We start from the raw sequence: 14,485 nt of genomic DNA on the forward strand, positions 1-14,485 counted from the left end.
TAAAGCTTCCTTTCTTAAAACTTTGACTTTAAACTGTGTCTACAGTACTGACCTATGACATGATGTAGCTCTACTCTCTGTTTCATGGTGTCTCCTTTCACATAGAAGGTGCAGATGTATGTTCCTCTGTCTCTGTCTGTGGGATATTTAATGGTCAGACTGAGGTCTCCAGTTGTCAGCAGGTCTTTAGCCATCTCTGTGTGAGCCCATGAGGTGTGTGTTCTAAGGTCATTACTCTTATTCTGATACACACGGACCACTTGGACCAACATCTTTACAGGGTCAAGGAGAGTCCACTCCACTCTGGTGTCTTCAGGCAGATGAAGTGATGTTTTACAGGGCAGCCTGACAGACTTCACCCCCTCCTGTGCCTTCACCACCACCTGATCATCTGGAAGAAGAACAGCCTATAATATCCAGCAGCCCAGGGTCAAAATTTCAGTCACTAAACCATCACAGACTTTTGTTGATATTAACTGGTAAATCATAGACTGTGAAAGGCTGTAAGGACCTAAACTCACAAAAAAAATTGGACTCTCTTTGGAATTATTGTATGATGTTACAGTGACAACACCAAAACACATTTATATCATTGATACTTTAATACAATACCAGGGTAAGGGCAGCTTACCTGTTTTTATCATAAAAAGTATCATGAAATAAAAATTAAAATGTGGTGGTATTAGTTTACAGTACTACATTTTATTATTGGTTACATTTAAAGACTGATGTTTGTTGTTTTATTATTTGGTACATAACCTTAAAAACTACAGTAATTACCTCCGCCAAGGAACGGCGAAGGTTATGTTTTCATCGGAGTCTGTCTGTCTATTTGTCTGTCTGTCTGTCTCTCTGTTTGTCTGTTAGCAAGATAACTCGAAAAATTATGGACAGATATGGATGAAATTTTCAGGAAATGTTGATACCGGCACAAGGAACAAATGATTACATTTTGATGGTGATGATGCTTTCTATCCACATTATATTTTATTTCCATACAGTTGCTTCTTTTGACTGTTCTTTATACACTGAACAAAAATATAAACGCACGACTTTTGTTTTTGCTCCCATTTTTCATGAGCTGAACTCAAAGATGTAAAACTTTTTCTATGTTAATGTTATATTGTTATATAATATTAACAATATCCTCAAACACCGTGCTGAATTTTTAATACATAAAACTCGACAGTTTTACTATTTTAATGCGGCCAGACCTAGCCATTTACTTGCACTTAGATTGAGGGCTGATGAACACTTTTCAGATATTACATCCGTTAAAGCTGTTGATGGGCAAATCTTGGTAGAGCCTAATGATGTTAACTCTGTTTTTCGTTCTTTTTATGCTAATCTGTACAGCTCTGAACTTATATATGATGAAAAGACCTGCCATGATTTTCTTGGAGGTGCTCATTTGCCCAAGTTGCCTGAGGAGAACTTGCCTAAATTAAACTGCCCTGTCACATTACATGAGCTTAAAGAGGCCTCCCTAGATATGGGCAGAGGTAAGTCCCCTGGCCTGGACGGAATTCCTCCTGAATTTTACGTAACTTTTTGGGACCATTTGGGGCCTTTAATGTTTGACATGGTGCAGTTTGCTTTGGAGGCAGGTTCTTTTGCTAGAGACGTAAATTCTGCGATTATATCACTCCTGCTTAAAAAAGATAAAGACCCACAGGAATGCTCTAGTTATAGGCCCCTCTCCCTTCTGAATGCCGATTTAAAAATATTTGCCAAATTACTTGCGCGTAGACTTAATCCTTTAATGACCAAATTAGTCAATTGTGATCAAACGGGCTTCATTAAATCAAGGTCTTCCTCTGACAATATGAGAAGACTACTTCATATCATACATGGTGCCTCAACACTACAACTACCTGCAGCAGTTTTTTCTCTGGATGCCATGAAGGCGTTTGACCGCTTAGAATGGCAGTACATGTGGTCTCTATTAGAGTCATTTGGTCTGGGGTCCAATTTTATAAACATGGTCAAAGTGCTATACAGTAATCCAACAGCCATGGTACTTACGGGTAAAGTTTGTTCCTCGCCCTTTAAAGTGGCCAGAGGATCCAGACAAGGTTGTCCTTTAAGTCCTTTGTTGTTTGCACTGTCTCTGGAGCCTCTGGCGCATACAATACGCAGGTCTGATAGCATTACCCCCATTTCACTCAATAACACAGAACATCATATTTCTTTATACGCGGACAATGTCCTGTTATATGTGGGGAGCACTCAATCAGTCTCAAACTTACTCTCCATCTTTAGCAGTTTTAGTGATATATCTGGCTACAAAATCAATTGGGATAAATCAGCCTTTTTGCCCCCGAATGACTCATGAGAAATAGTACAATACCCGCAGACATCCCTGTAGTTAAAACATTTAAATATCTAGGTATTGAGATTTCTGCCTCTTTGCACTCTATTGTCAAAACTAATTATGAGGGTGTTTTGTCCAAGATTACAGCTGATCTGGAGAGGTGGTCGTCTTTGCCAAATTCCCTCAGATCTCGTGTCTCAATCATTAAAATGAATGTTCTACCCCGTATCAATTTTCTGAGCTCTATGCTCCCACTTCCACCATTGTCTCGCTACTGGGATAGATTGCAAAGAGTCATCACTAAATTTATATGGAATGGGAAACGTTCTCGTTTGAAATTGTCCACAATACAACGTCGTAGGTCCGCAGGAGGCTTGTCACTACCCAACTTCAGGCTGTATCACTGGGCTTTTACACTACGACCATTGGTCACCTGGTTTAACAGTTCAGTGGATGTGGCTTGGCGGTTTTTGGAAGAATCTTTGGCATACCCATTAAAGTTACAGGAAGTATTATTTGCAAACACTCCTCTGAAGAAATGCCGGGCACTGTACGGTCCCATCTTATCTCACACCATCGCAGTATGGCGCTCTGTAGAGAAAGCATGTGGAACTAGAAGCACTCGGAGAGCGCAGACCTCCGCCAAGGCTGATCAGTGGCCCCCCCTGTGGGCCCCCCCACCCCCGATCACCACCAAAATTTAATCATTTCTTCCTTATCCCATTTCCAACAAACCCTGAAAATTTCATCCAAATCTGTCCAGAACTTTTTGAGTTATGTTGCACAGTAACGATCAGTGCCCCCCCTCCCGCCCCCCGTGGGCCCCCCCACCCCCGATCACCACCAAAATTTAATCATTTCTTCCTTATCCCAATTCCAACAAACCCTGAAAATTTCATCCAAATCTGTCCAGAACTTTTTGAGTTATGTTGCACACTAACGATCAGTGCCCCCCCCCCCCCCGTGGGCCCCCCCACCCCGATCACCACCAAAATTTAATCATTTCTTCCTTATCCCATTTCCAACAAACCCTGAAAATTTCATCCAAATCTGTCCTTAACTTTTTGAGTTATGTTGCACACTAACGGACAGACAAACAAACAGACAGACAAACAAACAAACAAACAAACCCTGGCAAAAACATAACCTCCTTGGCGGAGGTAATTACATCTAATTGGAATCCTTATTCCCCCATCTTCAATAGTGAAGGTATTCTGATTGATAAATGCTCTATTAAACAAGCTCAGTGTAGACAGTGGTTCGATAAAGGTGTACGTTCCCTTGGTGATATATTCGGTGAAAATGGCCTGCTCTCATTTGAGGATCTATGTGTTAAGTTTAACTTGCAGCGCTCCACTTTCTTTTTCTTTCTGCAGTTAAGATCAGCCATGAAAGCCTATGGGGTACCTTGGCAGGTTCCACTGAAAAATCATCCTCTCCTTAGGTTTTTTAATGGTACCAGTGGACTAAAAGGTGTAATTTCTAAGCTGTATGTTTATATTCTAGAAATGATTTATGTTCCTTTACACTTGGATTCTTGTTGGCAAACGGATGTCCCTAATATTCCACAAGATTTTGACTGGGAAGCAGTATGGAACTCTGTATTACACTCGTCTAAGAACCCCGATCACCAACAGATTCATCTGAACTTTATTCACAGGACCTACATGACACCTCATAAACTCTACAATATGAAGCTGAAGGCTGACCCAAATTGTTCTCTCTGTCATACAGGCTCATTAGGTACCTATTTTCACATGGTGTGGGAGTGCCCGGGCGTGGCATATTTCTGGGAGGTGGTGAGGAATAGCCTGTCTAATTTGTTGTCGTGTGATATCCCCCTTTCGCCTTTGGTTTTGATCCTCAATGATATGTCTCAGCTGAAATGTCGTAAAATGCAAGAAAGAGTCTTTTTGGCTGGCTTGACTGCAGCTAAGAAGATGCTAGCCACAAGATGGAAACCTCCACACTCTTTGTCTCACCGTCAGTGGGTACTAACATTTATCGATGTGGCCTACTTGGAATTATCCACAGCGCGGATGCATAATGCCAAGGAAGAAACTATCAAGCTCTGGAACCGAACTGTGTCTGATCTTAAAGCCCTTTTGGTATGAGGCGTGCGTGTGTTTGCCGTATTCCTGTGTTTTGTTGTATGACTGTATGTTATATTATTTTGTCATGTGCAGATGCAAATTTTTGTAATTAATGTCCTGGACCTCGTTTGTTTGTTTGTTTGTTTTAGGTTGTTAATTTAGTTTTTATATTATAAAAGTCAATAAATATTTGATCACAAAAAAAAAAAACTTTTTCTATGTATACAAAAGGCCTATTTCTCTCAAATATTGTTCATAAATTTGTCTAAATCTGTGTTAGTGAGCACTTCTCCTTTGTCCTTTGCTGAGATAATCCATCCACCTCACAGGTGTGGCATATCAAGATGCTGATTAGACAGCAGGATTATTGCACAGGTGTGACTTAGGCTGGCCACAATAAAAGGCCACTCTAAAATGTGCACTTTTACTGTATTGGGTGGTCCAGGGGGGTCAGAAAACCAGTCAGTATTTGGTGTGACCACCATTTTCCTCGCACAGTCTTCTTCATGAATTCTCTCAAACAGCTTTGGAGATGGCTTATGGTAGAGAAATGAACATTCAATTCACAGGCAAAAGCTCTGGTGGAGATTCCTGAAGTCAGCATGCCAATTGCATATTCCCTCAAAACTTGTGACATCTGTGGTATTGTGCTGTGTGATAAAACTGCACATTTTGGAGTGGCCTTTTATTGTGGCCAGCCTAAGGCACACCTGTGCAAAAATCCTGCTGTCTAATCAGCATCTTGATATGCCACACCTGTGAGGTGGATGGATTATCTCAGCAAAGAAGAAGTGTTCTCTAACACAAATTTAGACAGATTTGTGAACAATATTTGAGAGAAATAAACCTTGTGTGTACACAGAAAAAGTTTTAGATCTTTGAGTTCAGCTCATGAAAAATGGGAGCAAAAACAAAAGTCGTGCATTTATATTTTTGTTCAGTATATTTTACTGTCATTTTTTTTTTTTTATTGATATTTTAATCCTGTACAGCACTTTGGGCCTCAAGAGTTGTTTTTGAGTCGTGCTATATAAATAAATTGAATATTTGACATATTTCATTTTAACTGAGCATAGGCCTTCCCTTGGTAAATCTCTGTTATTATTACAATGCTCGGAACTGTGGGTAATTTTCTTGAAAAACATCAAACTAGGCAATGAGAGATTTGAGACCCAAACCTGCATGCTCCTTTCTGCACATGCTCAGTTCCATTGAGGTCAAAACAGAATGTTTCAGCAGAAAATGAAACACATCCAGGACGTGACATGTAGAAACTGTCAAGAATTTATTTTTCTTATTTTTATCTTAATGTGACGACCACAAAATTATGGTACATTTGTGTTTTGAAATGTTTAATTGTGAATTATTGTCTTTTTTTTTGTTTTTTTTGTTTTTTTAAAGCTGCAGTATGTAGGATTGTGGCCAAAATTGGTACTGCAATCCCATTCAAAATACTGTAGAACGTGGTATCCTCTCCTCCTCTCCCCAGGCAAGGGTTGCCAGATCCCGCATGAGCATCTACTACTAGCATTTCCTCTACTCCTTGCCACCACACCATACATTTCATACAAAAAAATCACCACCAGACTTATTCTACATAAGTGTAACATATAACAGGCCAGGACAAACGTCCTGCACACTCAAATGAAAGTTTGCGAAAATTCAGGAGATAGAGAAAAGGGGAATGAGCATTAGGTTTCACTTTTACTACAAGCCGCACAATCGCTCTAACCCCCTAACCCCCCCACCAAACCACGGACGCCGCACTACTGACATCCCCCCACCACCACCACTGAACCACGGACGGCAAACTACCGAACCCGCCCCCCCAACCACGGACGCCGAACTACTGAGACCCCACCACCACCACCACCACCGAACCACGGACGTCGGACTACCAACCCCCCCCCCCCCCCCGACCGAACCACGGACGCCGAGCTATCGACCACCACCACCGAACCACGGACGCCGAACTACCGAACACCCCCCCCCCCGACTACCGACCCCCCCCGACTACCGACCCCCCCCCACACACACACACACCGAACCACAGGTGCCGAACTACCAACCGAACCCCCCACTGAACCCCGGACACAGGACTACCGCTCCCCCCCCCCCCCCGACCGAACCACGGACCGAACACCACCCCCCCGGTCGGATAACACACCGCTAAATGAACAGGTCACTTCCACTGAAAACACTGAACTACAAGGAGCTACCACGGCAAGAGACAAGTCCTACACCGGTACCCGGTCTGTTCACCAGTCCTGGACTACCAGTCTCTTCACCAGGGCCAGGATAAGAGACTGCTGCCCGGCCCCGGAAGAAGGGACCAGGTGAAGAGGCCGTGACCCCGGCTCTCAGTGGCTCTTACCGGTGGTCAGACTAAGGCAGGGCCGGCGTCGGTCTTCAAATCCTTCTCCTCTTTCAGCCGTCTCCATGTTTCTAAATCATCTCCTATACATCTCCGTGTTTTGTTTCTCACTTTGTCACGATGTATTTGGGAATAATAAGAGTCCTTTTAGGTTTAATAACGTCAGACATTTGTGATCAGAAATGTTCCAGCTGCAGCCCACTGGGACCTGGCAACCTAGATGCTGAAAGGCTTCTGACTCTGTGATTAGCAGACAGGTGATGGGCGGGGCATCAGACCAAAACACACAATGTCAACATAAACATCATTTCGGGGCTGACACTGAGCTTTTCAACTGCACATATTCTGGCTGGACTACTACTGTCAGTGAGATCAGTATTTGAAATGAACATGATTCCTTAATGTCTGGTGACAGTCAAGGCAATTTTACAATTACTTAGAACATAATTCCTACATACTGCAGCTTTAATATACATTGAAATGTATTTTATTTCAGAGAAAAAGTTATCTCCCAGAGATCAAGATACACTATATTGCCAAAAGTATTGGCTCACCCATCCAAATAATCAGAATCAGGTGTTCCAATCACTTCCATGGCCACAGGTGTATAAAATCCAGCACCTAGGCATGCAGACTGCTTTTACAAACATTTGTGAAAGAATGGGTTGCTCTCAGGAGCTCAGTGAATTCCAGCGTGGAACTGTGATAGGATGTCACCTGTGCAACAAATCCAGTTGTGAAATTTCCTCGCTCCTAAATATTCCACAGTCAACTGTCAGCTGTATTATAAGAAAGTGGAAGTGTTTGGGAACGACAGCAACTCAGCCACGAAGTCGCGAAAAGGTCGCCAACTTTCTGCAGAGTCAATGGCTACAGACCTCCAAACTTCATGTATCCTTCAGATTAGCTCCAGAACAGTGCGCAGAGAGCTTCATGGAATGGGTTTCCATGGCCGAGCAGCTGCATCCAAGCCATACATCACCAAGTGCAATGCAAAGCGGTGGATGCAGTGGTGTAAAGCATGCCGCCACTGGACTCTAGAGCAGTGGAGGCACCTTCTCTGGAGTGACCAATCGCGCTTCTCCATCTGGCAATCTGATGGACGAGTCTGGGTTTGGCGGTTGCCAGGAGAACGATACTTGTCGGACCACATTGTGCCAAGTGTAAAGTTTGGTGGAGGGGGGATTATGGTGTGGGGTTGTTTTTCAGGAGCTGGGCTTGGCCCCTTAGTTCCAGTGAAAGGAACTGGGAATGCTTCAGCATACCAAGACATTTTGGACAATTCCATGCTCCCAACTTTGTGGGAACAGTTTGGAGCTGGCCCCTTCCTCTTCCAACATGACTGCACCAGTGCACAAAGCAAGGTCCATAAAGACATGGATGACAGAGTCTGGTGTGGATGAACTGGACTGGCCTGCACAGAGTCCTGACCTCAACCCCACAGAACACCTTTGGGATCAATTAGAGCGGAGACTGAGAGCCAGGCCTTCTGTCCAACATCAGTGTGTGACCTCACAAATGCGCTTCTGGAAGAATGGTCCAAAATTCCCATGAACACACTCCTAAACCTTGTGGACAGCCTTCCCAGAAGAGTTGAAGCTGTTATAGCTGCAAAGGGTGGACCCACGTCATATTGAACCCCATAGACTAGGAATGGGATGGCACTGAAATTCATGTGAGTCAAGGCAGGTGAGCAAATACTTTTGGCAATATAGTGTATTTGTGTGTTTTAGTAAAACTGACCTCAATTACATGAATGGGCAATACTCACTGAAACCAGCAGGGGGCGCGGCTGTGTAGTGAGTCTCTGTATCTGCGCTGTGGACTTTCTCATAACTGCGGAGAACTCAGAGAAAATGACACGCTGTTGCCCTGCCTCATCTTTATTGTCCTGTTTTTCAGGTTAGTAATGTCCATAACATCACAAAACCCGGATAAAAATCACATGGAGACGTCAGTTAACTGTGCTGGCCAGATAGTTTGTTGAGCAAGATGTGGTTTTTTTGTCTCGGTATCAGTTTCAATGTTAACATGTGGTTAGCTATGTACGAGAGATGCTACCTAACAATGATGTACGTATTTCCTTAGCTTAAGCATTGTGGCGCACACACATGTAATTCTCCGTTGGTAAATGTGATTGTTAGAAGTGTTTACTTAAGCTTTAGCTGTGTGTAGTTTATGTCCCATCATATTAGGTGAATATACAGAGTTTTCTTTTGTGAATTTAAAGCTGAAATGGTGATCCTGTTTGTCCGATATTTTAAGTTACACCTGTTTTAAATTGAAAGTAAGTTTAGACTACTCTGTGCATTCTGTTGTTTTATATTAACAGTGAATGAGCTTTTCTCATAGAGATTACATTCATTGTAATTGGTAAATGGTTGATTATGCCACGGTTTATGTATTACATGTAACGTAAGTGTAAATACAGTTAGAAAAGTATTATTTATTTTGTATAAGGAGAATTATTTTGTTATGGGTTTTTTTAGTTGAAATGCTAAATTGAGGAGAAATGTTAAAACAAATTGAAAAGAAATTGTACATGAAACATAACATGATTGTGAAGGTAAATGCACCTGCTTTTCATGATTTTGATGAATAAATAATTGCAGAGAACTCAGAGAAAACGACACGCTGTTGCCCTGCCTCAACTTTATTATCCTGTTTTTCAGGACTATATCTGTTTACGCGGTGCTGCCACTGTGGTACCCGTAACATTAACAATAAAAAATCATAATTTGCATTTGTTTGTGTCTGTCTGATGCAGCCACACCTTTTGAAACACAAAAAGATTTTTCCACAAATGTTTCATGATCATATGTGAGATGTGTAAAATTTTAAGGGTGTCCAAAAGGTTTTCCACTACTGTACTGTCACTGTATGTACCAAACTAATTCTACTATGTTGTGAATACACAAAAGGAGCACAGGATATGAACAATGAGTGTGAATATTAAGTTTTAGATTATTATGTTGAAAACTGAAGTCTGGAATGGCTATTAAATATGGCATATTCATAATTTCAATGAAAATATGCTCTCGGTTTTGGACTGAGTTACTCATCAGGGGAGGGAGGGGGAGAGGGGGAGAGAGAGAGAGAGAGAGAGAGAGAGAGAGAGAGGAGAGAGAGGAGAGAGAGAGAGGAGAGAGAGAGAGGAGAGAGAGAGAGAGAGAGAGAGGAGAGAGAGAGAGAGAGAGAGAGAGAGAGAGAGAGAGAGAGAGAGAGGAGAGAGAGAGAGATGAGAGAGAGAGAGAGAGAGATTTTTCACAGCAAAAGCTTCTTTACATTCAGAGAAAATTTAAAAACAATTCAAAAGTGTTTTATCTCCAATGGTGAAGAATTGTTTGTATCTCCATCAGCTCACCTTTGACCTGCAGCTGTATTTCTGTTAATCTCAGCTCTTCATATCCCGTCCAGATGGTGCAGGTGTAGTTGCCACTGTCTGATATTTGTGGTTTTTTCAGAGTGAGGCTGAAGTCTCCACAGTCGAGAGCATTAGTTTTCATCAATGTGCGTCCTTTGTAATGTTCATTCTGCTTTTTAAGATCATCACCATCATCATTAAACTGATGGATGATTTTGGGATTGAGATCATTGCGAGTCCAAGATACTATGGGGTCTTCAGGCATCATAGGAAAATGGTCATAAAACTGATAGGGCAGCAGGGTGGATGGCTCCCCCTCATACGCCTGCACCACAACAGCCAGTGCATGCTGGGAAGCTGAGGACACAGAGGCAGAAACATAGTGTAAATTGTTTTTTTCAGTGTGTTTTTTCTCACTGTGTTCATGTATGGGGTTCTATAAAGTTAGAAATGAGTTTGATGAGGAAATGAACTCCCAGCACAATACACACCCCATGTTTAAGAAATTTTACCGGAAATCAAAATGAAACAAAGGCACAGTTTTCAATTTTAAAATAAAAAGGCATATCTGTGATTTATCATGTGGTTTATTTCAGTTAAACATAATGTTGAAGTTAAACAAAGAATTTAATATAGACATGAGACATGATCAGGAAGCTTATCTTACCGTGTACGAGGAGCAGGAAAACCACAAACACCTTCATCTTATTTCACAAGCGGCAGAAAGCATAACAACGCTCCAGTTTTTTCTCATTGACTTATATTCCACTTTTGAAATGCAGAGAGGATGTCGGTTCACGGGCAATTTTAATTTCATCACATCTCATCGACACTGACAAAATAAAAATGGCTGTTGGAAAGTGATGAGGCAGAGCAGCTTTCACTTTCATCCACTGACAAATGGTCATGTGACTGTAGTGACAGACAGATGCTTTTTTAAAATCTTTTACCCAAAAATAGTAGAAATAGAAACTTTCCTGCCAACATATAATTTGTTTCAATCTAATATACTAGTGTTACTCAAAATAACTCCAAAATGAAGGTGTGTAATTTCTTTGAGCGTACTACATTCATTCTATGGGTGAACTTTAAACCTTCTTGACAGAAGGACACAAGCAGTAATGAAAATCAGTAAGAAACATTTAGCTGGTACGATTTTTATTGAAGACAAAGCTTGATCCATAAATCTGCTGTTATAACTTTAGAACGTGATTATTCAGTAACTATTGTTTGAATCAGTGACAGAGTTACAACCAAATATGCCAACATTAGCTGTACTGCCCTTGCAGCGCGTATACTGTGCGGAGCTAGACAGCCAGTCAACGTTGAAAGTCCAATATAAACACGAGGCTTTCCTTTTCCTGAGTAGTGTTTTGTATTGGCATTAAGCTTTCATTGTAAAACTGCAACATAACAAAAAATAAGAAAATAATTTAGTAGATACAAAATAGACATTATTTCCACAGATAACATTTTGCATGTAAAATATAAATCCACAATTCCAGCTAATATATGAAACAGCAATGTACTATACAAATACAGTTTAGCTAAATGTTATTGAAGTAGGCCTAATTACAGATCAGAGTTAACGAGTCATGTTAACACAAATCGAAAAGCAAACTTGTCAAATAATACTCACAGACAAATATTCTCCAAGGCAGAAGCGTATTAGAGACTCATTCCCTAGATCTGCAGCTTGTCTTGCCAATGTGCATGATTGAACACGTCCACTACGTCGACTGAAGAGAGTAGCGCGAAACAAAACACAGATCTCTCACTCTGACATTTTTCCTGAGAACCGTTGAGACAAGTTCTCACTATGATGCTATTTCTGGCAACTGCTGAGAAGAGCACTCACTCTGACGTTATGTATCTAACTATTTAATTAACTTAACTTAACTAACAGAGCATTTGGTTTTATATGTTAACTAAGACAGCACATTAGCTCTAAGTGCTAATTTTACAAATTGGGAAGAGGTTTTGATCACTGTAGCTTGGAGTTATTTAATGTGTAATCCTTTATCGGGCACGTGACTAATTTTGGTTATTTCTGCATACAAGTCAGTGACAGCAACAGTTCCAGTGAGGACAGTGAGTCAACAATCTCAGGTCCAATGTGGTCTACAGGGTCTGTAAGGTCCACCTCTGCGTGAACAGTGAGTGTACCTGCTTTGTTAGGTACCATGAAGTAATGGTACTAATGTAAATAATGATGTTCAAAGGGATAATGTGGATGTGGACAGGGGTCTGGATCAGCACTTATGTTGTCGGAATGTTGTAAAAGTGGTATTCTACTGTTCTAAAATACATGTTCTTTTCACCTTACATGTGTTTTTGTTTGTTTGTTTTTTATATTTAATCCTTGGATTTTTTTTTTTTTTTTTTTTTTTTTTTTTTGCCACTTAATGGTAAGGAACCAAATATCGTAGCTTCATTGACCTTGACTTTCTACATAACAATACAAAATTGGAGTGGCTATTGCCACAGTACTGTGGGACTAACTTTCTCATTTGTCTATTACCACAGAGCCAATTAGCGCCCTCGTTATATCATGTGTAAACTGGTAACCTGTCCCCCTGCTGACACAGTACTGTGACAATAAGCATCACACATGCCATGTGCATATCCAGTTACAGGAAGAGGCTGGGGTAGCAGTTACTGGAAGCTATGTCCAGATGACAATGCTTGTGTTTTTTTTCTTTTGCAGATTCTAAAGGTTTTCCATCCATGTACGTATTGTTTCAAGAAATATCTGGTAGAAGCAGGAATACTGGGTTAAAATGGTGTAATACATATTCCACACCTATATGTGGTGCTGTACACAAACACAGAGCCACAGGATACACTAACATCACAGAAGAATGCAGTGAGCATGTGCATGAGGTTACGTCCAGGGTTTTCTTCTGGTCACGTGGTACTACGGCGTCATCATTTCCAAAAAGTGGTGTTTTGCCTATCCATACGCCAATGCCTGGGTGGTGTTTTTTCTGCTCTGGGACCCGTTCTCCAAAAATGCAATCTCAAGGCACCAACAATGCCAGTGTCATGTGGATGATAGGCCCAAATGATATTAAACTTTTCTGGATTGACAATTTTGTTTGCTGTACGCCACATCTATCTATCTATCTATCTATCTATCTATCTATCTATCTATCTATCTATCTATCTATCTATCTATCTATCTATCTATCTATCTATCTATCTATCTATCTATCTATCTATCTATATGTGTGTGTGTGTGTGTATATATATATACATATATATATATATATATATATATATATATATATATATATATATATATATATATATATACACTGAACAAAAATATAAACGCACCACTTCTGTTTTTGCTCCCATTTTTCATGAGCTGAACTCAAAGATCTAAAACTTTTTCTATGTACACAAAAGGTTTATTTCTCTCAAATATTGTTCATAAATTTGTCTAAATCTGTGTTAGTGAGCACTTCTCCTTTGTCCTTTGCTGAGATAATCCATCCACCTCACAAGTGTGGCATATCAAGATGCTGATTAGACAGCAGGATTATTGCACAGGTGTGATTTAGGCTGGCCACAATAAAAGGCCACTCTAAAATGTGCACTTTTACTGTATTGGGTGGTCCAGGGGGGTCAGAAAACCAGTCAGTATTTGGTGTGACCACCATTTTCCTCGCACAGTCTTCTTCATGAATTCTCTCACACAGCTTTGGAGATGGCTTATGGTAGAGAAATGAACATTCAATTCACAGGCAAAAGCTCTGGTGGAGATTCCTGAAGTCAGCATGCCAATTGCATATTCCCTCAAAACTTGTGACATCTGTGGTATTGTGCTGTGTGATAAAACTGCACATTTTGGAGTGGCCTTTTATTGTGGCCAGCCTAAGGCACACCTGTGCAAAAATCCTGCTGTCTAATCAGCATCTTGATATGCCACACCTGTGAGGTGGATGGATTATCTCAGCAAAGAAGAAGTGTTCACTAACACAAATTTAGAAAGATTTGTGAACAATATTTGAGAGAAATAAACCTTTTGTGTACACAGAAAAAGTTTTAGATCTTTGAGTTCAGCTCATGAAAAATGGGAGCAAAAACAAAAGTGGTGCGTTTATATTTTTGTTCAGTGTGTATATATATATATATATATATATATATATATATATATATATATATATATATATAGTATATATACTGTATATATATATATATATATATATATATATATATATATATATATATATATATATATATATATACTGTATATATATACACACACACACCATATATCACCACAGTATTGTGGCAACAAATTGTCCTTACTGCTTATTGTCATAGTACAAACG

General features: G+C 40.5%; 1 protein-coding gene across 1 annotated transcript in view; it reads right to left on the bottom strand.

Annotated features, from left to right (window-relative positions):
- Positions 1-14,485, bottom strand: part of LOC115439630 (uncharacterized) — a 47,395-nt gene that overhangs the window by 12,402 nt on the left and 20,508 nt on the right. The window contains exons 3-4 of the mRNA XM_030163486.1: positions 10,146-10,502; positions 53-391 (exon numbers count right to left, since the gene is read on the bottom strand). Coding sequence (XP_030019346.1) covers positions 53-391; positions 10,146-10,502 — 696 coding nt within the window. The remainder of the gene's footprint in view (positions 1-52; positions 392-10,145; positions 10,503-14,485) is intronic.

Source organism: Sphaeramia orbicularis, chromosome 19 (genome assembly GCF_902148855.1).
Source record: "Sphaeramia orbicularis chromosome 19, fSphaOr1.1, whole genome shotgun sequence".
Classification (NCBI taxonomy): domain Eukaryota; kingdom Metazoa; phylum Chordata; class Actinopteri; order Kurtiformes; family Apogonidae; genus Sphaeramia; species Sphaeramia orbicularis.